The sequence below is a fragment of the Myxine glutinosa genome, chromosome 11 (genome assembly GCF_964187855.1).
Source record: "Myxine glutinosa chromosome 11, kmMyxGlut1.1, whole genome shotgun sequence".
Classification (NCBI taxonomy): domain Eukaryota; kingdom Metazoa; phylum Chordata; class Myxini; order Myxiniformes; family Myxinidae; genus Myxine; species Myxine glutinosa.
The window spans coordinates 3,974,026-3,999,077 of NC_136271.1; the positions used below are offsets into that span (position 1 = coordinate 3,974,026).

Here is a 25,052-nt window from a genome sequence, read left to right on the forward strand (position 1 = left end):
AACAGAAGGTATTTAGTCACGTGGTAATTCATATAAAAACACCATCGCTCCTGAATTACAACACTCGGTCCAGTTCTGTGTTCTCATCCTGGATTGCAGGTGAGTGAGCTACATGTGAATGGATGCAGGTGAGTGAGCTATATGTGAATGGATTGCAGGTGAGTGAGGTACATGTGAATGGATGCAGGTGAGTGAGGTACATGTGAATGGATTGCAGGTGAGTGAGGTACATGTGAATGGATGCAGGTGAGTGAGGTACATGTGAATGGATGCAGGTGAGTGAGCTACATGTGAATGGATTGCAGGTGAGTGAGGTACATGTGAATGGATTGCAGGTGAGTGAGCTACATGTGAATGGATTGCAGGTGATTTAGCTACATGTGATTGGATGCAGGTGATTGAGGTACATGTGAATGCATTGCAGGTGAGTGAGGTACATGTGATTGGATGCAGGTGATTGAGGTACATGTGAATGCATTGCAGGTGAGTGAGGTACATGTGAATGGATTGCAGGTGATTTAGCTACATGTGATTGGATGCAGGTGATTGAGGTACATGTGAATGCATTGCAGGTGAGTGAGGTACATGGGAATGGATGCAGGTGAGTGAGCTACATGTGAATGGATTGCAGGTGATTTAGCTACATGTGATTGGATGCAGGTGATTGAGGTACATGTGAATGCATTGCAGGTGAGTGAGCTACATGTGAATGGATTGCAGGTGAGTGAGCTACATGTGAATGCATTGCAGGTGAGTGAGCTACATGTGAATGGATTGCAGGTGAGTGAGCTACATGTGAATGCATTGCAGGTGAGTGAGCTACATGTGAATGGATTGCAGGTGAGTGAGCTACATGTGAATGTGAAATTCGTCATCGTTAGCTTGTTCAGGATGTAATAAAAAGTATGTTTTGTACCTGTTATCTATTTCTGGATAATCTGAACACCCAGATAAACACCTTTACTAAAATCAATGATTGCTGGTGAGGTCTGATGAGAATGTCGTCAAAACGTTATTATTATTATTTTTTTTTTCAGGACAAACGGTGAAAACTACCTTTTGGTGCCAACAAGGTTAGTGCCGAGTTGTGTAGGTGTTCATACCCATAAACAAGCATCCTAAGGTAAAGGTAATCTTTTTACACAAATATGGCAGGACTTGGGTCGGTACAGACATGATGTGTACATTGGTAGGATGGTGGCTTAAAGGATTGTCTAAACTCTAAGGTATGAATGTTGATATAGATTGCAGGTATCCCGACTGGGTTCGAATCCCGATTCGACCATAAACTGAGAGTAGAGGCAGCTCGGTGTATTACAAAGTGCACGATCCATTGGATGAATTCTAAGCTGGGTGTCCTGCCTCCTCACATTAGTTGATAGAGGTTAAAGACCCAACGTTCTGTTTCGTGATGAGTGAGGAAGTTATCGCGGGCATCCTGAATAAATTACAATTTCCTGCCCTATAGACCCTGTTACACCCTTGAGATCCTGCTCGACCCTTTACAACCCTATGATCCGATATGTGTTTTAGAACCCCTAAGACGTGTTAGACTCCATGCTACCGTTTAAGACCTTCACACCTTTAAATACCCTTTAAACCCCGAAGATCATTTGAGACCCCGAAGATCTTTAAAGACCCTCTAAGACCCTCCATTACCCACCAGAACACTAACACCGTTTAGACCTCCAAAAAACCGTTGAGACCCCTAAAACCCCTCTCAACCGCAAGACCTTTAAAGACCACTAAGGCCGTTTAACACCCTATATGTCCTTTACTACCCCTAAGCCACCTTAGACTCCCTTCTGTTGTTTAACACCTTTAGTCCTTCACACATGTCAGACCTTTAAATACCCTTTAAACCCCTAAGATCATTTGAGACCCCGAAGATCTTTAAAGGCCCTCTAAGACCCTCCATTACCCACCAGAACACTAACACCGTTTAGACCCCCAAAAAACCGTTGAGACCCCTAAAACCCCTCTCAACCGCAAGACCATTAAAGACCACTAAGGCCGTTTAACACCCTATATGTCCTTTACTACCCCTAAGCCACCTTAGACTCCATTCTGTTGTTTAACACCTTTAGTCCTTCACACATGTCAGACCTTTAAATACCCTTTAAACCCCTAAGACCCTTGAGACCCTTTAGAACCCGAAGACTCCGAATATCCTTTGGACTCTTAAATACCCTTCAGATGCTTTAGAACTATAAGACCCTGTTACAGTGTTACACCCCTTAGAACCCTTAGACCTTTTAGATCCTCTTTGAACTTTTAGAACCATAAGATCCTATATATCCTTGAGAACCCATTAGACCCGTTTGACTCCTTTCTACTGTTTAAGTCTGGTGTTGGCTTTACGGTTAAGGTGGTTGGCTTGTAATCTTAATGTCCTGGTTTGAGCCCATGTCAATCCGTTGAATTAACACCAGGTGGGTTAACGTGGCATGTCCATCCTTCTGAGGTCGGAAAAATGAGTACCAGCTGACTGGAAATGATGCAACCAGCAGCTACAGGCTGCACATGAAACCACCACCGTTTAAGACTTTCACACCTTTTAATATCCTTTAAACCATTAACATCCTTTTAGACTCTTAAAACTCTTGGGACTGGTCTTAACAGGTCCCTTTAGACCCTGTTACTTCCTTTAGAATCTTGAGACCCTTTCGAAATATAAGACCAATTAAGACCATATAAAACCCTTCAAGACTTTCAACACTTCAAGATGAAATCTTTCCTCTTCTCCAATGGCTTGATCTCTGATCATCAATTTGGTTTCAGACCAGGTCACTCTACTCTGGACATGCTGCTTCTGCTGTCTCAACAATGGATGGAGGTCCTCAATGCCAAACAGGAAATCAGAGCTGTCTCCCTTGACATATCTCGTGCCTTCAATACGGTCTGGCACCCAGCTCTGCTCACCAAACTCTCCTCCTATGGTATCCATGGAAATCTCCATGCATGGCTTGTGGACTTCCTCTCTGGTTGTAGTCAACGTGTGGCCCTGAATGGATTTCTCTGATCTCCCCTTCCTGTTCAGGCTGGAGTTCCCCAAGGCAGTGTGCTGGGCCCTGTGCTTTTTCTGGTCTTTATCAATGATCTCTCCGACTCTCTGGAAAATCCTCTCTATCTCTTTGCTGATGACTCCACTCTCTGCCGCTCCATTCCTCTTCCCTCAGATCGGCAGTCTGCAGCCTCCTCACTCTCTGCAGACCTGGACAAAATCACAGACTGGGCAAACAAGTGGAACATGTCTTTCAATCCTGACAAATCTCACACTCTTACTATGTCTCTCCGAAAAGATCGACTGGACAACCCTCCCATCTACTTTCTCAACAATCCTCTCCAAGAAGTTCTGTCGCTCAAGCTTTTGGGTCTCACTATCTGCCATGATCTTTCTTGGGAAAACCACATTTCCAAGCTGGCCTCCAAAGCCAGTCGCCGACTGGGCATCCTCCGTCGTGCGAAGTCCTTCCTTGGCACACCTGAGCTCCTCACCACATGCAAGGCTTTCATCTGCAGGTCAATGGAATACTGCTCTCCCCTCTGGGCTGGTGCTCCTGCCTCACACCTAGCTCGGCTTCACGCTGTTGAAACCAAAGCTTTCAGAATCATTGGAATCTCCCGCGATGAAGCTATATCTGAGGGCCTTTCACTCACTCACCGCAGGCAGGTAGGTGGTCTTTCTGTCTTCTACCGACTCCTCTCTGGCCTTGCTCCCCCAGCTCTCTCTGTGCTCTGTCCCCCAAAAATTCCTACAGGTCGCACAAGATCTGCCAGCAACCCTCTGATTGTTAAACTGCCGAAATCTCGGCTCTCTGCTCACCTTCACTCTTGCATTCCTCTTTTCTCCCGCCTCTGGAACAAACTCCCACACTCCCTTCAATCCCACTCCTCCCTCCAGGTCTTTAAAACAGCTGTTCACCACCATCTCATATCTTCCCCCATCCAAAACCTTGATCTTTTCTACCCCCACTAATTCACCCCAGATCCACCTTGTTTGAAATTCCAACTTCTTTCCTGGAAGTCCTGGCAGTGTCCATAAGTTTTATACCTCTCCCACCCCCCCTTCCCATGCCTCCCCCCCCCAAAGCCCTCTCCCTCCCACAGATCTCTCGATGTCTCCATGTCTCTCGGTCCCTGCTCTCAAATGTTGTGTTTGTGTCCTTCCCCCTCTCTCCCCATATTGTCTACCGCTCCCGATGTTATTTGTTTGATGTGTCGGTTTGTCTTTCTGTGTGATTAATGTTCGCTCTTTCACGAGCCTCGATCTTGCATACAAAAAAAAAAAAAAAAAAAGACCCCTGAGATCCATAAGACTATTTAGACCCTGTTACATTCTTTAGGACCCTAAGATCCTCTAGGACCCCAAAGACACTTTATGACCCCAACGACCATTTATAGACCCTTTAGATCCTTCAGGCACTTAAAGACTCCCAATACACTTTGGACCCCTAAGACCCATCAGACATCGAATACCCTTCAGAACCCAAACACCCTATAGAACCCCTTTGACCGTTTGACCCCTAAAACCCCTAAAGACACATGAAACCCTTTAGACCACAAAAACCTTCTTTTTTTTGTATACCACGTCAAGGCTCATATAAGAGCTAACACATAGAACATATAATAAAGGGAGCGGGAGAGAAGAAGGGAAGAGAGAGGGAAGCACAACAGTAGAGAACAGGGACATCGGGAGATCTGTGGAAGAGAGAGGGCTGGGGAATGGGGGAGGTGGGGGTTGGGGGGGGGGGGGGAGGCAGCGGTGGGTTTCACAGGATAAACATTTTCAAGAAAGAAAACAGAATTTAAAGGAGGTTAATTTGGGGTGGATTAATAGGGATAGAAAAGATCAAAGTTTTGATGGAGGAAGATAAGATATTGTCATGTCCGTGGCCGGCCGATGAACACCCTCCTCGGACGAATAGCTGGACGGTGTTTAATCCGAGGCGAACTCTGAATAATGGTGGTACTTTTTGGCGTGCGCGGACGGAAGGCAGTAAGGTGCTTACCTGAACGAAGCACACGGGTTGATTTCTGAAACCCACGAGCAATTAAACACATGACAAATAAAATGCAACAATAATGATTGAATTTTTTTTTTTTTTTTTTTTTTTTTTTGTATACAAGATCGAGGCTCGTGAAAGAGCTAACATTAATCACACAAAAAGTCAAACCGACACACAAAACACAAAAAATAAGGGGAGCGGCAGACAAGATGGGGAGAGAGGGGGGAGGACACAAACGCAACATTTGAGAGCAGGGACAATGGGAGAAATGTGGGAGGGGGAGGGCTTTGGGGGAGGAGGGAGAGGTATAAAACATATGAACACTGCAAGGACTTCCAGGAAAGAAGTTGGAATAAAATAAAATAAAAAAGAAGAAGTATCTGGGGTGAATTAGCGGGGGTAGAAAAGATCAAGGTTTTGGATGGGGGAAGATAAGAGATGGTGGTGAACAGCTGTTTTAAAGACCTGGAGGGAGGAGTGTGATTGCAGAGAGTGGGGGAGTTTGTTACTTGAGGCGGGAGAAAAGGGGAATGAAAGAGTGAAGGTGAGCAGAGAGCCTAGATTTTGGCAGTTTAACCATAAGAGGGTTGCAGGCAGATCTTGTGCGACCTCAAGGAATATTGGGGGGACAGAGCACACAGAGAGCTGGACGAGCAAGGCTGGAGAGGAGTCGGTAGAAGACAGAAAGAGCACCAACCTGCCTGCGGTGAGTGAGTGAAAGGCCCTCAGAGTTAACGTCATCGCAGGAGATTCCAATGATTCTGAAAGCTTTGGTTTCAACAGTGTGAAGCCGAGCTACGTGTGAGGCAGGAGCACCAGCCCAGAGGAGGGAACACCAGCCCAGAGGGGGAAAAAAACCGAAAGTAAACGCAAGAATAAAATAAATGCGGAGGTGAATATAACATTTCCTCGGGTGAGACGTCTCCACTCAGACACAAAAACAGACAAAGGGGAATATAATAAAACAAAATAAAATTCCCCAAGCTGGCCGGCACTCAGCTCTGGTCCAAAATTGGTGCTTGTGGATTGTGGTGATTGGTGGTCGTCGAAACTGGTCAGGTCGGCAGTGCAGGATGAGGATGGCTGATGAAAGGACCGCGCGTAAAGCCCCACAATGGCGCCAATCAACGACGCAAGCGCACCCCTTCCTCACGATCGAAACTGTCGACACCGTTCTCTCTCAGCGTCAGCGCACCGAAGAATGCCAGCTGTTCGAGCCAGTCTGTTCGAGCGAAGGGATCAACAATGACGAAAACCTTCCCGTTCGTGCAGAAACGAGAGTCCACACCGAGAGCAGAGACGCGCTCCTCTTCTTCCTTCCCTCTCCTCCAAAGCACATACGAGCCAGAAGCACGAGCACAACAGCGACCGACAGGGACAAGAGCCAGACGGAGAGAGAGTCTTAATCGTCCTGCTCTTGAACCTACCCTGCTCTCTGACGTCACTCGACCAGTCTCCGAGCTCTGTCGAAACACCCCATGTCCTCTTGACCAATGACAAAGCTCGGGGCATGGCCTACCAGTTACGATCCTTTTGAGGCGGAGTTTAGCCGTCGATCGAGAGTGTTCGGCTTCTGTCGGCAATTCTGCCGCTTATGGTGGGTAAATGGAAGGTTGTTGTTGTTGTAACGAGGGTTTTATGGCCATAGCCCCCCATGTGAAGTTACATAAATAACCTTAAGCTCCAGTTTCCCTACTTAATACATCAAAATGTCTCCTATGCGTTCACGGTCCATGCTAATACTATACAATCCTACCTTTACTGTGGTAATTTATTCTCTACCCCCACAAACGTAACAATATTATGGTGAACAGCTGTTTTAAAGACCTGCAGGGAGGAGTGGGAGAGTGTGGGAGTTTGTTCCAGAGGTGGGGGAAAAGAGGAATGAAAGAGTGAAGGTGAGCAGAGAGTCTTTATTTTGGCAGTTTAACCAGAAGAGTGTTGCTGACAGATCTTTTACGACCTGCAGGAATATTTGGGGGACAGAGCAAAGACAGAGCTGGGGGAGCTAAGCCGGAGAGGAGTCGGTAGAAGACAGAAAGACCACCAACCTGCCTGCGGTGAGAGAGAGAAAGGCCCTTAGAATCAGGTTCATCACAGGAGATTCCAATGTTTCTGAATGCTTTGGTTTCATCCGCGTGAAGCTGAGCTAGGTGTGAGGCAGGAGCACCAGCCCAGAGGGGAGAACAGTATCCCATCAAGCTGCGGATGAAAGCTCTGTACGTGGTGAGAAGCTCAGGAGTGCCAAGGAATGACTTCGCACAACGGAGGATGCCCAGTCAGCGACTGGCTTTGGAGGCCAGCTTGGAAATGTAATTTTCCCAGAAAAGATCTTGGGAGATAGAGAGACCTAAAAGCTTAAGTGAAGGAACTTCTTCGAGAGGAAATGGGAGGGTTTTCCAGATGGTCCTTTCAGAGAGACATCGTGACAGGGTGAGATGTGTCAGGATTGAAAGACATGTTCCACTTGTTTGACCAGATTTTATCCGGGTCTGCAGAGTGAAGAGGCTGCAGACTGCCGATCTGAGGGGTGAGATATGGAGTGATAGAGGGTGGAGTCATCAGCAAAAAAAAAAAAAAGAAGAGGAACCACCTTTAGAGGCTATTTTTCCCCGCAGAGCGGGGGTTGGCCAGTAATCAGCAAAAAGACATCAAAAATATTTTAAACCCTTTTAGACCCCAAACACACGTTAACGCTCCATATAACCCAAAGACCCTCAATAACCCGAACAGGTTTTTTTTTTCTTTTTTTTTTTGTATACTGAATCGAGGCTTGTGAAAGCGCTGACATTTACTTCACAAACAAATCAACCAGACAAACAAATATATAAAAAGAGGGAGCGGAAGACAAGAGAAGGGGAAGCACACAAACACTTGAGAGCACACAACATTTAAGAGCAGGGAGATGTGTGGGAGGGAGAGGGCTTGTGGGGAGGAGGCGTGGGAAGGGGGGGTGGGGTGGGAGAAGTATAAAACACAAGGACACCAAGGACTTCCAGGACAGAAGTTGGTATTTCAAAAAAGTGGAATTGGGGTGAAATTAGCGGGGATAGAAAAGATCAAGGTTTTGGATGGGGGAAGATAAGAGATGGTGGTGAACAGCTGTTTCAAAAACCTGGAGGGTGGAGTGGGATTGAAGAGAGTGAGAGAGTTTGTTCCAGAGGTGGGAGAAAAGAGGAATGAAGGAGTGAAGGTGAGCAGAGAGTCTTGATTTTGGCAGTTTAACCAAAAGAGGGTTGCAGGCAGATCTTGTGCGACCTGTAGGAATATTTGCGGGACAGAGCCCAGAGGGAGCTGGGGGGGGCAAGGCCAGAGAGGAGTCGGTAGAAGACGGAAAGACCACCAACCTGCCTGCGATGAGTGAGTGAGAGAGAGGCCCTTGGAGTTAGCTTCATCGCGGGAGATTCCAATGATTCTGAATGCTTTGCTTTCAACAGCGTGAAGACGAGCTAGGTGTGAGGCAGGAGCACCAGCCCAGAGGGGAGAGCAGTATTCCATTGAGCTGTGGATGAAAGCCTTGTATGTGGTGAGGAGCTCAGGTGTGCCAAGGAAGGACTTCGCACGACGGAGGATGCCCAGTCGGCGACTGGCTTTGGAGGCCAGATTTGAAATGTGGTTTTCCCAGGAAAGATCATGGCAGATAGTGAGACCCAAAAGCTTGAGTGACAGAACTTCTTGGAGAGGATTATTCAGAAAGTGGATGGGATGGTTGTCCAGTCGGTCTTTTCGGAGAGACATCGTAAGAGTGTGAGATTTGTCAGGATTGAAAGACATGTTCCACTTGTTTACCCAGTCTGTGATATTGTCCAGGTCTGCAGAGAGTGAGGAGGCTGCAGACTGCCGATCTGAGGGATGAAGAATGGAGCGACAGAGAGTAGAGTCATCAGCAAAGAGATAGAGAGGATTTTCAAGAGAGTCAGAGAGATCATTGATGAAGACCAGAAAAAGCATAGGGCCCAGAACACTGCCTTGGGGAACTCCAGCCTGAACAGGAAGAGGAGATGAGAGAACCCCATTCAGGGCCACACGTTGACTTCGACTAGAGAGGAAGTCCGCCAGCCAAGCGTGGAGATTTCCATGGATACCAACAGAGGAGAGTTTGGTGAGCAGAGCGGGGTGCCAGACCGTATTGAAGGCACGTGATATGTCAAGGGAGACAGCTCTAATTTCCTGTTTGGCATTGAGGACCTCCATCCATTGTTGAGACAGCAGAAGCAGCATGTCCAGAGTAGAGTGACCAGGTCTGAAACCAAATTGATGATCAGAGATCAAGCCATTGGAGAAGAGGAAAGATTTCATATCTGAAGCAATGATGGATTCCATGACTTTGCTGATAATTGGGAGAAGGCTGATTGGTCTGTAGTTGCTGGGATCTGTTTTTGCACCTTTTTTGTGCAAAGCGGTGATGTTGGCAGATTTCCAAGCAGGTGGCAGATGACCTTGAGCAAAAGAGAGGGTGAAGAGAACAGAGAGAGGGAGTGAAAGAGCGGAAGAACAAGATTTTAGGACCCGTGGGCTGATGCCGTCAGGTCCAATTGCAGAATCAGTCGAGGGTTGACAGAAACTTTTCCACCTTGTCAGGAGGAAAGGACACAGAGTCCAGGAACAGCTGGGTACGACTGGGTACGATGGGTACAGAGAGGGATGGGTTTTGGACACAAGATTTAGAGGCAAACACAGAGTTCTGGAAATCAGCTTTTTCACGTGCGGAGTCAGCCGTGTGGCCGTTTGAGGTGAGGGAGGGGAAGGAGGGGGAACAAACACCAGAAACAGATTTGACGAGACGCCACCAGGATTTGGAAGAGGGAGACAGATAAGAGAGTTCTGTCCTGAGAACGGAGAGATATTGTTTCCTGGCTCTCCTGAGGGTGGACACACACTTGTTTCAGGCTTTGTGAAAGGAAATGAGATTTCCTTCAGTTGGATTTGCTTTCCAGGAGACGAAAGCAAGTTGTTTCTGGGCAATAGCCTCACCACAAGATTCCGTGTACCATGGACGGGAGGAAGGGTATGACAACTGAAGACGAGATGGGATAAATCTGTGCATGAGAGAGAGCAATTTACTTTGGAAGAATTCCCAGGATGAGTTGATGTCAGAGTCTGTAGAGATGGGAGACCAGTCCAGATGATTGATGGCTGCTTGAAGACCGTGCCAGTTGGCCTGAGTGAAATGCCAGACTCGTCGACGCTGAGGAGGCTCTCTGAGAATGGTCAGAGAGATGTCCACTTTAACAAGCACATGATCAGATGAGCCGATTTGAGCAGAAGAAGAGCAGCAGACATTTTCAAGGAAGTTAGTCATAACCAAGTCCAGAAGAGAAGATGCTCCGTTGTCTGAGATCCGGGTCGGGAAATTGACAGATTGTGTCAGTCCCAGTGAGTCACAGAAGTCCTTTGCTGAAGAGCCATGGCTGGTGAGAGAGGTACCCACACCCAGCCAACTGGCATGGTGACAATTGAAATCACCACATATGAGGAAGAGAGAGTTGGGATGGGTAGATAGAAGTTGGTCCATGTTATCAGACAACGAGATGTAGATGGAGTCATCACTGTTTGGTGGACGGTACAACACACATATGAACAAAAGGTGGGAGCGAAGGGGAAGCCGTAGCCAAAGGTATTGCTGTGGGTGAGGTGGAGAGAGGGCAGTGCAGGGCGAGTGAGGAGGAGAGTTTTTTTATAAAGATAGCAACCCCCCCCTCCAGGACGAGGCTCAGGTCTATCATACCGGAGGAGGGAGTAACCTGGGAGAGATACCAAGGAATCAGAGACATCATGAAGGAGGAAAGTTTCTGTTAAGCAGATCACGTCTGGTTTGTCAGAAGCAACCTGTATGGAGAGATCAGTCAAGTTTGAGCGAAGGCCCCGGATGTTTGAGGTCCATACTGTTAAAGAAGAGGAAGGGGGACCATTGGATACAGAACAGGGGGGGGGGGGGTAGCGGTAGGGTAAGATGTGGAAGAGGAGGAAGAGGTAGGGAGAGCTGTTGAAGGTGTGTAGGAGATTTCAGAATAGCTTGGAGAAAGGGAAGAATGGGGCGGACAAAAGGTTTGATGGTGATTGGGTGAGGCGCAGTGAGGTGTTATTTGAGGAGGGGGAAGAGTGAGGCAGAAGGTTGAGGGAGATGAAGGTGAAAGTTGGAAGGGGGAAGAAGCGGGGAGGATGCTTTGAGGAGGAGGGGTGAGAGGGGAGTCTAGGAGGGGAGGAGTGAGGGAGGGTCTCGGAGGGGAGGGGTGTGGGGGGAGTTTAGGAGGGAAGGGGCAAGGGGGGAGATCTGAAAGGGATGGGTGATGGGGAAGATTTGGAGGGGAGGGGCAAGGGGGAAGATTTGAAAGGGATGGGTGATGGGGAAGATTTGGAGGGGAGGGGCAAGGGGGAATATTTGAAAGAGATGGGTGATGGGGAAGATTTGGAGGGGAGGGGCAAGGGGTGGATTTCGAGGGGAGGGGTGATGGGCAAGTTTTGAATGGGGAGGGGTGATGGGGAAGTTTTTGAGGGAAGGGGTGATGGGGAAGTTTTGGAAGGAAGGGGTGATGGGGAAGATTTGGAGGGGAGGGGTGAGAACCTTTCGATCACTTTACACTCTTTCGATTTTAGAACCTTTCAATCACTTTAGACTCTTTAGGCCCCCAAGACCCTTTAAGACCCTTTATAACCCCGAAGATCCCTTGGAACCCAAAGAACCTGAAGACGCCTCAGACCATTTTGACCCCTAAAAACATTTAGACCCTGAAAACCGTTTAAAACCCCGAATAAGATACAGACAACTGTTACGTGCTCCTCCCCAAACCCCGTTCATGGTGTACCTCCGAGCCCCGAGAGGAGTCACGGCAGAAAGATGTGTTATTCTGTATGTCTTAGATCAATGGTGAAACCACACCAATTGTTACCAACAAACAGGTATTGTATTAAGATCACACAAGAATAACAGTACAAGAAACAATTGTAATCAATTGTACAACCAATATATATTTCCGATGATGGTACCATCATGTTCGTACAATATAACTCACTGTGCTCCAAGTGAGCGAAAAGAAGAACATTCCCAATGTCTCTATTCCTGGCTTCAAGCCAAAGTTGATTCCAGCTTCAAGCCAAAGTCGATCCACTCCAGTGATCGTCCGTACGATGTCGTATCGAAACCAGAATCCCGTTCGGATGACAGTCACAGTCCTGCTGCCAAAGCTGTGCAAAGGCGCCCTCAAGGCGACTGGGAAATCACACCCTCTGGTATGGACGTTCCACGGCTCCAAATCGGCAAACCGCAGATTTCCCACTCAAAAGCCAGGTTACACACACACACCAGATTAACGTCTGAATGCAGTGAAAATGATTGAAGCGAAGTGAAAAACCTTGAGCGATGCGCAAAGCGCGCGAGTCAAAATGGCCGACGGCCCGCTCTCGAGGCGTAACGGCACTACGATGATTCTCCTCGGAATCAACCGCAAAACCTGACACCCAGGTTGATCTGTCACAGCGATAACAACTCTGTCGCAGGAATCCCTTTCCCGGGAAACCCAAAGTTCACTTGTGACCCTCGTTCGCTCCAGACCTCGAAGGAGCTCGGCTTCTTGTCCGACTCACTCGCTCCGCCTTCTCCCTCTCCTCTTCCTCTTCGTCGTCGTCCGGTGCCGGTTTCATTTGAAACATTAACTTTTTTTACCTTTTGAAAATAGTAATATCTAACTCCCTTAAACGACAACAATAATAGTACATGGAATCAAAAATGGTTACAGTGGATGAAAACCACAACAACAGAAGTGACAAATCCATAACACTTCCCCCCCCTCAAGAAAGAAAGTTTGAACATAGTGAAAACGTTCTTTGCAGGCAAAAACTATTTTAACAAACAAAAGTAAACTCACACTCAAATGATGAATTCACTTGAGTAACAATAATTAATATTCCCCAAAATAAAGCAACAAAACTTCCAAACCACCTACAGAAATTTCCAAAGTTAGTTCACTCTGGACAAAGCATCAGCAACGACATTGTCCCTGCCTTTTACATGCTTCATTTCCAAGTTGAACTCCTGCAAAGCCAAACTCCATCTCATCAAACTCTGGTTTTTATTTTTCATTTTTTGAATGAAGGTTAAGGGGTTGTGATAAGTGAAGACTTTTATAGGAAAGGTAGTAGTAGTTCCCAGATACACCTCATAATGCTGAAGCGCTAGCAGGAGAGCAAGGGTCTCTTTCTCCACAGTGGCATAATTTGCCTGATGCTTGTTAAACTTTCTGGAGTAGTAGCACACCGGGTGATCCACTACATCCTCATCTTCCCGTAATAGAACTGCCCCAGCCCCCACATCACTTGCATCAATGGCCAACTTGAAAGGTGCTTCAAAATCCGGGGCTGCTAGGACAGGAGAGCTCATTAATATTGCTTTGACGTGGGCAAAGGCAGCCTGACATTTGTCATCCCAAACAAACTTGGTCTCTTTCCTCAGCAAATTCGTTAAAGGGGCTACCACATCAGAAAAATTCCTGCAGAACCGCCGGTACCAACCAGCCATACCCAAGAATCTCATAAGCTTCTTCTTCCCTTTTGGGACTTGGAAGCGATCAATGGCTTCTATCTTGGCTGCCACCGGTTGCACCTGACCCTGACCTACTACATGGCCTAGGAACACCACCTGCGCTTTTACAAACTCACTCTTAGATAAGTTGATGGTCAACCCTGCCTCGGTCAGTTTCTTGAAAAATGCGTGAATTTGTTTAATATGATCTTCCATGGTCATAGTGTGGATGATGACTGTTGTGAAAATCAACCAAATCCACAACTCGTCCCATAGATAGGTTTAATTTCAATTAGATCGAAACATCATCCTGTAAAATACACCATGCAACATATATGTCAGGATCAAGGCATCATATGAGAAAGATTGGATATATCAGTCAATGCAAGCAAGCCTAGAATATAAGTGGGTACGTACCATTCAATTCTACATGTCATTGTATAAAGTCGCAGGAGTGGCCTCGAGTCGCGGACATCCCGAGGTCTTATAGACACCGCCCAGTGGTTTAAGTGAGCATCACACCTGGGTTCAACTTACATTTTCACCACATTCTCCCCGCCGTTAGAACTATGCTGCCACTAGGCAGGAAGCGAGCGCGCGTCAGCATTAATAGGTAGAGGAAGTCATTATATCATTATTAGGGTGTCAAAGAAATATCCCTATTGATTCTTGTCTTTGCGCCATTGTGTTATGTTTCGCACACTGTCAAAGCGTCTTTAGGGCTTCCTGGAAAGCTCTATACGAAACAAATCCATTATCAGTAGTACAGGTCAGTCGGTCCATCCGTAGAGGTCAGTGTGGCGAATTACCCTGCCAGCACAGGTTCGGAAACTACCGGGTACGTCGTCCCCAAATCCGGAGTCCCCTGCTTCGGAGTAGCCGCTGGAGGCAGGTGTCCGAGGGGCACCTCAGTGCCCTCACCGCTTCAGGCAGGGGTGTATCAGGCGAAGGGAGGGACGGCAGATGTTCTCTAGGCGCACTCATAGCCTGGTTAGCAAACATGTCCGATACTGGCAGACGATGAGCCTGTGGGTCCCAATAGTCTAGTCTCACAGGCCTATGTGCTGGATAAGGTGTACCTTTGCGATATGCAACTCATTACATAAGGTGTACCTTGTCGAAGAGCGAATGTCCATTCGTCGCAACGCAACGCATTTCAGGCAGATGTGTCGATGTGGAAGATGTGTAAATCAGTAAGCCTCACGCCTCACGGTCACCGTGCATCTAAGTAAGATTAATCAGTAAGCCTCTTTACAGTAAGCTGTAACAGTAAGTAAGATTACATGACAGGAGGCCATGACAGTGTAAGTCAATTACAGTAAGTCTGTACCGGCCTAGGAGTTGTAACAGTAAGTAAGATTACATGACAGGAGGCCACTACAGTAAGTCCATTACAGTAAGTCTGTACCTGCCTTGGCTCCCAAGGGTACATGGTCGATCCACATTAGATCCATGTCATGGAATTGTCATGGAATGGGTACATGGTCGATCCACATTAGATCCATGTCATGGAATGGTCATGGAATGCGCATGCCGAGGGAGAGAACCGACGAGAGCCATAACGAGAGTTACGCGATACCCCGGAGTCCCCCTGTTTTGAAATCACGAGACTCGAGCGCTCTCTGACGGCAGCGCGTACGAATTACAAGCTCCGGCAAATAGTTTCAAGCAAAACGTTCGCCACGAGTGCCCTCCGTAGGCTGCCCGAACGACTGGCATGGCAGTTACGACGACGCACAAAACGACCGAAATGCGCCTTCCCAGCGAAGCGCGCAGAATCGCCCCGACCTGCAGCACAGCGCGCAGAGGATCGTTGAAGATCGGCTATACCGGCTACCGTCCCGGAGGGATTGTCCCGGAGAGAAAACGTCGAGATCGAGAAATGGAAATCGTCCCGGATGGATCGACATCCAAGAGAACGGCCCGGAAGGATGGATCGACATCCAAGAGGATGGCCTAGATGGATGGATCGACATCCAAGAGGATGGCCCAGATGGATGGATCGACATCCAAGAGGATGGCCCAGATGGATGGATCATCATCCACCCCCTCACTCATCCATCCCCCCCCCCCCCCCCCCCCATCGTGAAGTGTGAGATAACAGCTGCGCATCGCGCACCGAAGTCGAGCGACCTTCACAGTCTGGGTCAGAGGGAACGCAATCAGGCAGCGGCCGGGCGAGGCGTCTCGCAGTCTCAAAATGTGTGGAGGCGAGCCAGGAGACCTGTCCTAGAAGCAACAAGCTCAGAGTCAAGGGCGATCCGGCGGGCCGGTGCCCACGTGGCTTGCTCAGGAGACGAGGGAGTCGGGCGCAACGCTCAATGTCACCGTGTCATGGGGTCACCGTGCACCCCCAAGTGTCCTAGAAGCAACAAGCCCAGAGTCAAGGGCGATCCGGCGGGCCGGTGCCCACGTGGCTTGCTCAGGAGACGAGGGAGTCGGGTGCAACGCTCAATGTCACCGTGTCATGGGGTCACCGTGCACCCCCAAATGCCCCGTGCCTTATCGATTAACGGCATAAGTCCGCGATGTTGGCTAGGCGCCCTCGAAGGCCGCCACGTTATGACACGCACTGTCGGGCAGGGGCGGTCAGATGGAGTATTTCGATGCTATCGATTTCTGCTATCTGTAGAGGTACCCAGGTAGACGAACTCTGATGACGCAAGCGCGGGAAACAGTTAAATCGGGATCGATCGGGCGCGGTGCTGTAAAGCAAACGCGAACGCGTGAGCAAAACACGTGATCCCGTTAAATCGGGATCGATCGGGCGCGGTGCTGTAAAGCAAATGCGTGATTTAGTCGATGACGTCATCAATTGGTTCGGGCGCGTGCGGGCGGGTTTGACGGTGAGTTCCAGCTGAGCGGTATCCCCAGACGGAGTAAAGTAGCACTCCGAAATCTAAAGTCTCGCGTCCATTGGGCAGCAGCATTCGAGCGGGCTCGAGATCGGTGTACGGAATACTAACCCGGTTGACGAGCGAAAAGTATTATCTAGGGCGCACCGCGTACGAGGGAAACCGAAAGTTGAGCTCGGCCCGTTGAATCAGTGCGGCTTCGCCGAGTCGAGAGGGCGAGCACGCCGAGTCGAGAGGGTGAGCACGCCGAGTCGAGAGGGCGAGCACGCCGAGTCGAAAGGGCGAGCATGCTTGGCAGCGATAGACTGCACGACCTGAAGTAGCGTCTCGTTTGTTTAGCTGTCGGGTCAGAGGATCGAATACATATCACGCCCTGAAGTAGCGTCTCGTTTGTTTAGCTTTCGGGCCATGTTTTGTCCGGAGTTTTAGACATAGTTAGTCATATAGAATACACATGGTATACGATACATGCCGGCATGCCGATACATGCCATGCCGATACATGCCGATACGATAGTCATATATATAGAATACACATGGTATACGATCATCTATCATAGGCATAAGCCCGAGTGTCGTGAAAGGCTATGAAGGTCCCGCTCGACGTCCTTAGAAACTCATCCGTGCTGCGACGAGTCCTCGCATGGTGCCAAGCGAGCCTCCATTGAGGCGATTCCGGGCAGCGGAGTTCGCCGGCCTCGTTGAGTAGCCACATGTAGGTGGGATTTCGACGAGCCGCGATCCGAATCGCCTGCCTCACAGAGTGGTGCCCGCGAAGGGCGCAGTGCCCGAGCAGCCGGAGTGAGCCGGCCGTGTGAGGCACGGCGTGATTCCGACAAGCAGTGCGCGATTCGCGCGGAGGAGGTGGTTCCACCGAGAAGCGAGTGGTCAGGGTGAGCCGGCCGTGTGAGGCACGGCGTGATTCCGACGAGCAGTGCGCGATTCGCGCGGAGGAGGTGGTTCCACCGAGAAGCGAGTGGTCAGGGTGAGCCGGCCGTGTGAGGCACAGCGTGATCCCGACGAGCAGTGCACGATTCGCGCGGAGGAGGTGGTTCCACCGAGAAACGAGTGGTCAGGGTGAGCCGGCCGTGTGAGGCACGGCGTGATTCCGAGGAGCAGTGCGCGATTCGCACGGAGGAGGTGGTTCCACCGAGAAGCGAGTGGTCAGGAGTGTGCCGGCCCGCGCGGAGGCATGGCCGACATGGGAGTCGTGATCACTCGCGTGGGAATCTCATCTCGGGCCGAGGCACGCAAATCTAGGATGATTCTCTCGGACGGAGCCGTTAGCGTTTCGAGCAACCGAGGCTAGATTCGTACCTTCGGCGCCAAGCGGGTCCGTTGTTCCGACGGGGTTGCGGCCCAGGACATTTCCCAGTGGCCTCCTTCAGCAGGCGCCTTGCCGGAGTCCGTCATGCCTGCTCCGGCGTTCGGGCCTCAGGAGAGCAGTTTGCGTTTTGACGACGCGGTCCCGCAAAAGGCTTGCGAGGTCCCCATCGCATCCGGTCCTTTTGAGGCAGACCGGCGGCGAGAGTAGTCGGAGCTCCGTAGCTGGAGCTAGCTCGACGGGTCCTCCGCCGGTCATTCTTCTCCGAGGTGGGCCTCGCAGGAGCGCGGAGAATGTCGGGAACGCTCGTCTGTGATCTGCGTTCATCCGGCCATCGCAAGACTCGTGTCCCGCCATTTCCGAAGATCATAATTGAAATTAAGTGTTGTGAAAATCAACCAAATCCACAACTCGTCCCATAGATAGGTTTAATTTCAATTAGATCGAAACATCATCCTGTAAAATACACCATGCAACATATATGTCAGGATCAAGGCATCATATGAGAAAGATTGGATATATCAGTCAATGCAAGCAAGCCTAGAATATAAGTGGGTACGTACCATTCAATTCTACATGTCATTGTATAAAGTCGCAGGAGTGGCCTCGAGTCGCGGACGTCCCGAGGTCTTATAGACACCGCCCAGTGGTTTAAGTGAGCGTCACACCTGGGTTCAACTTACATTTTCACCACAATGACATCATCCAGATAAGCCTCCACCCCCTCAAGGTCTGCAATAAGCTTATTAATCAGCCATTGAAACGTAGCAGGCCCGTTTTTCAATCCAAAGGGAAGAACCTTGTACTGATACAACCCATTTGGTGTGACTAAATCCGAGATTTCCTTGGCTCTATCAGTAAGAGGAATCTGCCAATACCCCTTCAGCAGGTCAAATTTAGTTACAAATTTAACTGGGCCTATTCTATCAATGCAGTCATCAATCCTCGGGATGGGATATGAGTCGGTCTTGGTCACTGCATTAACCCGTTTTAAATCCGTACAACAGCGAAAACTGCAATCGGGTTTTGGAACCAACACACATGGTGAGCTCCATTCACTGCTGCTTGGTTCGATGATGTCATTCTCCAACATATGCTGAACCTCCTTCCGAAGATACTCCATCTTCACAGGGTTCATCCGACAGGGGTGTTGTTTCATAGGAGTGGCTTCCCCCACCTCAATATCATGATATACCAGGTCAGTACGACCAGGTACATCTGTGAACAAATGTGCAAATTCAAAAATTAGGCTGGATAGTTGTCCTTGTTGTTCCCTCGTCAAATGACCTAATTTCTCATCTAAATTACTCAACACTTCTGTGTTCGTCAATCTGGGACAAACCTGGTCATCAAAGTTATCAAACTTCACACCGGCGTCAACCTCTGGATTCTCTTGCACCCCGACTATAGGCACGACAGGTGAGACAGGAACCATTTCTTCCACAGGCTTCCTCTCATAATATTTCTTCAGTCGGTTGACAAGTAGTTAGGGCATTTTATAATTTTTTTAAAAAATCTGTGAAAAAATTGCTTACCAATAGCTTTCTTCACCAATGTGTTCATGTAGGTGTCTCCAAACACCTCTCAATTTATTCCTTCCCAAATCCTTGGGGAAAAGTCAAAATTCAAAATGGCGTCCAAAATGGAAAAATTGTGTATAAAGTCATAGTTTGGCCAGAAATTTAATACTTAATATGGGGAAGAAACCACAAAAATATTGTTCTAGGACAATTGTGAACTCTTGCTAAGCATATTTGTATTACTATCTTGCTTTATATCCAAGATGGTGGCCAAAATGATGTCCAAAATGCCCGCTAAAATGTGAAAATTGTGGATAAAGTCATAGCTTTATATAGAAATAGAAATGTATCTCAATTGAAACCTCGGTTAGTCAGTTCTCTAGTTCACCCTACTCATCCTAATCCCCAGCATATCCCACACTCCTCTCGTCATCTGGCTGGTTGATGTTCTGGCAAGAGTTACCATGACAGTTGCCGCAAGCAGAAATACACTTGACTCCTTGCTTTTTACAGCAGCACCTGAGTGTGCTACATTCCCCCTCACAGTTGCAGCAGACAAACTTCAGAAGATAGTCCGGTGCGATAGGGTCTGTTGTAGGGACCGGCGCATAACCTTGGTCACCGAGTTTCCATCCATAGTCCAGGACATCCAATGATGGAGTTTGCAGCAGCAGCCAATCTCTAGTCTGGAGATAAGCCCGGAGAGAGTGCTGTGCTGCAGCTTCTGTTGTCGGGGGCTGTTTCTCAGGTTTTATGCTCCCAGCAGTGGCCCGCTTGCTGAAGATGTCAAATCTCAAGTCCCCCAAGTCTTTGGATGGGTTCCCGCGGAACATGAGCTTGAATAGTTCACAGCCGGCTTTGATGATGTCATCTTTCTTGGCTCGGATGTCCAGAAACACGTCCATGGCCCTCTCTGCTTTGTCAGTCTTGCAGAGCTTGGTTAGCAAAGTTAATTTGCTAAACCCAGAAATCGCGGACACTGTATCGCAGCCGGAGAAGCTATGCAAGAAGATCAGATACTTCCGGTATCTCTCTGGGAGGGCCTCCCGGATCTTTCCGACATCGTAAGATGTGTCTTTGGCTGTTGTGAGGAAGATCGGGTCGGGCTGCCGTATCCGTCAAAGACCACAGTGATCCTGAGGCAATGGCTCCCCATGGACTTCACAAACTGGAGGTAGCTCTCAGCGATGTCCTTCCAGGTGAGCTTAGCCTCCCATCTGACGTTGTGCAGGAGCCACCCACCATCAATCACCAGGCTCGTGCAGGGGTGTTGTTCAACGGGTTCCACAAATGCTTTCAGGACCCTTGCTAGGGCAGCCCCCAGGCATCTCCTCGGCCTCATTTCCCCAGGCATCTCCTCGGCTCACTGCTGTCTCCATGAAGCTCCTTTTCAGTCAGTTCATGTAGCGATTGTCAGGGGCACGATACAACTTCCGGGCTCTGTCTGGAAGATAGGTATGTTTTAAAATAGTCACATATCTAGGATTAGGTTCATGATTAGATGATTCGACTTCGAGTAGTACAGGAAGGAGCAAGAAAAATAAAAAAGAAATATGAATTCTCAAGACATTCATTTTAACTTCTGCATGACCCTGCTTGAGACAGGCTGACAGGCAACTTACCAGGGTATCTGGCCAATGCTCCAACGTTGATGCCTTCGTTACAGAGTATACAAACATCACGGTAGACAAGGTATACTGATGGGGTTTTGGACTTGGAGCTGCCGGCACTTGAAGTACTTGACCCAGAGAATACCCGTCGTCTTTTCATCCTGCCTGACCTTCGGTCCTCCTCGTCTTGTCCTAGGGAATGGATTGTGTAGAAAGGTAGTTTTGGTTAGTTTTTCTTCATTTGCAACATCACAACTTATAACAGATTGGGATCGAAATCTCTGCAAGTGGCTACTTCTTCTGAATGATAATCTAAAAACTTACGATTAGCAGTTGCAGTTGCAGTGGATATACTTTTCACACGATTGTATAACTCGGTTCTGCGATCCAAATGATATCTCAACTTGGGGTCATCTCCGTTTTTCCAGTCCTCATTTAGTCTCCTGATCAGCGCCGCATCGTCCACGCACTCAGAATATGATAACATCTGTGAGTGGCCTTTTTGGGTGACTTTTGACAGCTTTTGCATCTCAGTCCCAGGATCATCACAGATGAAACACCTCGAGCCATGGCCAGGTGCAGCTATTACATCCCCTTCCATACTGAATCAATTGAGAGGTCTCAGTAGACACCTATTATTGAAGCAAGATAATAATTATTACATTTCTGGCCAAGCTATGACTTTATCCACAATTTTCACATTTTAGCGGCCATTTTGGACATCATTTTGGCCACCATCTTGGATATAAAGCAAGATAATAATACAAATATGCTTAGCAAGAGTTCACAATTGTCCTAGAACAATATTTTTGTGGTTTCTTCCCCATATTAAGTATTAAATTTCTGGCCAAACCATGACTTTATCCACAATTTTTCCATTTTGGACGCCATTTTGAATTTTGACTTTTCCCCAAGGATTTAGGAAGGAATAAATTGAGAGGTGTTTGTAGACACCTACATGAACACATTGGTGAAGAAGGCTATTGGTAAGCAATTTTTTCACAGATTTTTCCAAAAAATTATAAAATGCCCTAACTATATCTGTTCGTTCTCAATGTTTTTCAGGAGCGGATATGGTTGATCAAAGTCTTGAAGCAGAGCTGAAACAACTGGAATGCCACTTCACCTGGAACCTGGAAGCTTCTGTTCGAAGAGTGCCATGGTTCGAAGAAGCAATTGAATTCTATTTGAAATACAACTCTGAAGTTTGGCATCCCGCAGCACACAACTTCCTCGCTTTCATTGCTGCAATGAAGAATAGTTGGCCTTGTGCTCTGCAGCACCTCGCTGCAGCTGAAGAAGCTTCCCGGAAGACATCCCATCAAGAAATGAGCGAACACAATTTGGTCTTGTACAGCAATTATGCCTGGGTCCATTTCCAAATGAACAACCAGCAAGAAGCCAATTGTTATCTCAAAAAAGTGCAGAAGATAAGCGGTGAAACCAAGGTTGGAGATTCTACCTCACCGGTGAATCCAGAAGTGCTGGCTGAGAAAGGCTGGACCTTGTTTCGTTGTGGGTTTGCTCATTACAACAACGCTGCAATGTGTTTGAAAGAAGCATTGAAAAGTCGACCAGATCATGTCCAGTGGACCTTGGCATGTGCCATTGCATTGTGGCGTTGCGAGTGGAACTATAATTTATATGATTGTTTCAAGAAAGAACCTCTGGAAGGAGAGAATCTTCTCAGGCGGACCCTTGAACTTGACCCAGAAAACAGTATGGCGTCGATACATCTGGCAATGCGTTGTCAAGCTAAACATCAAATGGAAGAGGCACATTTACACTTTGGGAAAGCCTGGCACAAGGACTCAACCCATCCTCCCATGCAGAGGTACTTTGCTGATTTTTTACAACGTGAAGGTTCTCCAGAAAGTTTGAATGAAGCAATAAGAATCGTTCAAGATGCTTTGAATACCAACCCCAACAACCCATCACTTTTGTACACTTTGGGAAAAGTTTACTATCAGAAAGCGGAACTTTTGAAATGGGAGAGAATGGAACCAAAGACCAAACAAGCTCAAATTAAATGTTTATTGGACAAATCAATTGACTCTAACCAGCAATCATATGATGTGTCTGAAAAGACATTTGTAAGACCAATGTGTGATGTTGCAAGAACCTACGCTGAGGATGGGATGATAGATCGGGCACGTAGTCTCTACAATGATCTTTTCGCTGACCAAGAACGTCTGATGTGTTCAGAAAATGTTCAGATTTTGCATGCTCAATTTGGATTGTTCCTTCGGTCACAAAATAATGTAGAAGAAGCAAAGAAGCATTTTACGTTGGGCCTTCACATGAATGAGGATCCAAATTCTGCAAACATATGCAAAAATGCACTAGAGAAGTTGTCTCGACCACGATCCTGGTTTAAAAACTCAGATGGGAGCAATCCATAATTTCCTGTTGCCTCCTCTGCCACCCATGATAATTTATGTTATTGTGGAGTAAAAGGTTTGTGGTTTACACCATGCGTTTACTCTTAAAATTGATATTTATTTATACAAGTACACCCGCTCACTTCGGGAGGGGCAGGAAGGGTCATTCCTCTTTGGGGTATTTCGATTACAGTCGATCTATGGTCGGATCTCAAGAACATTGGGTGTGTGGTCATTTACCAAGTTTCTTGTGAAGAGATCGCCAAGTGGTTTAAGCATTTGAGCAAGCACTCCATTCAAAACCGTTAATGAACGGCTGGCTTGGCAAGCGCTAGCTAGCTGCTTGGTAAATGAGCACAACCCGGGCTTCCTCCCTTTCCGTTTCATGTTAAACAGCAGGAGCGAGTTTCAAAAGTTCGCGACGAAAAACGCTGCATTGGTGGCAGAAAGGATCATGTTATTAACCCAACCCTTGTGGGGTATGTAGAGCACAGTAGATCTTCGCTCAGTTCTGTAAGTAAAACGTACCTCACGGATGTCGGGATTCCTCCAAATTTCTTTGTTTGGTGTTATAAACAGAATTAGCGATTGTTCAAAAAGGTAATCATTTTTTTTTTCATGGATATTGCCCCAGACAAGGCATACAGCCACTCTAGGCAAGGGGCTAAGAGAAAGCTCGAAAAATATAAAGACAAGTACAGATACATTCAAAGTACACTGCCCCCATGCCAAATAATTAAATATCCTACAGCGCGGCATTGCCGGGGCGCCTCTGGCGCCCGGCAATACCGCAGTGCAGCTCATGGAGGCATGCTTTGGGAGGGAGAGGTGTACGCTAATTGATTGATTAATTGTATCATTAAAATCAATAAAAGATTATCACAAATTATTTTCTTAATCAATTGGCTAATAGCATAACTAAACCACTCGTGCTTCATCCGAAGATGTATATTTTAGAAATTTAATGAAATAAGTCATTAATAAAAAATTAAATAATTAATTGATTAATCAATAAATAATTAATCAATTAATCAATAAATAATTCAGTGATTAAATGATTAATCAATAAATCAAAAATATCCTTGATAGCCACATCACTTGGTCACTGTCATGTCCAAATATTAGCTTCCCAGCTCAAAGGTGCCTGAGATATTGGCCAAATGAGAAAGAAAATAAATGAATGATTAATAATGAAAAGAAATAAATAATAATCATTAAAAAATTAAATTATTAATCAATTCGGTCACAGAACACATAAACCATCACTATTCCATCAGAATCTGTAACTGAAAAAAAATTTTTTTTTTTAGTAATTAATCGAATAATTAAATAATTAATCGATTAATTGATTAATTGATTAATCAATAAATCAAAACTATCCTTGATAGCCACATTACTTGGTCACTCATGTCCAAGTATTAGCTTCCGAGCTCAAAAGGTGCCTGAGATATTGGCCAAATGAGAAACAAGTACAGATACATTCAAAGTACACCGCACCATGCCAAATAATTAAATATGCTGCAGCGCGGCATTGCCGGGGCGCCTCCGGCGCCCGGCAATACCGCAATGCAGCTCATTGAGGCTGCATTGGGAGGGAGAGGTGTACACTAATTGATTGATTAATTGTATAATTAAAATCAATAAAAGATTATCACAAAATATTTTCATAATCAATTGGCTAATCGCATAACTAAACCACTAGTGCTTCATCGGAAGATGTATCTTTTAGAAATTTAATTAAATAAGTCATTTATAAAAAATTAAATAATTAATTGATTACTCAATAAATAATTAATCGATTAATCAATAAATAATTAATAGATGAAATGATTAATC

At 47.1% G+C, this 25,052-nt stretch overlaps 2 protein-coding genes across 3 annotated transcripts in view; one reads left to right on the forward strand and one right to left on the reverse strand.

Annotated features, from left to right (window-relative positions):
* LOC144888279 (ATP-dependent clpX-like chaperone, mitochondrial) overlaps nt 1–25,052 on the reverse strand; it is a 343,583-nt gene that overhangs the window by 47,950 nt on the left and 270,581 nt on the right. The gene's annotated exons all lie outside the window — the stretch shown is intronic.
* On the forward strand, nt 21–24,679 carry LOC137436189 (protein IFIT1 homolog B-like). 2 transcript variants are annotated; one of them, XM_078786356.1, is made up of 3 exons: nt 21–99; nt 1,038–1,073; nt 21,901–24,679. In XM_078786356.1, exon 3 carries the CDS (start codon nt 21,909–21,911, stop codon nt 23,235–23,237), a length of 1,329 nt encoding a protein of 442 aa, XP_078642482.1. In that variant the 5' UTR covers nt 21–99; nt 1,038–1,073; nt 21,901–21,908; the 3' UTR covers nt 23,238–24,679. The 2 variants fall into 2 exon arrangements, with proteins under 2 accessions (XP_078642482.1, XP_067986016.2); XM_068129915.2 differs by lacking the exon at nt 1,038–1,073 and having other exon boundaries at nt 87–99; nt 21,901–23,932.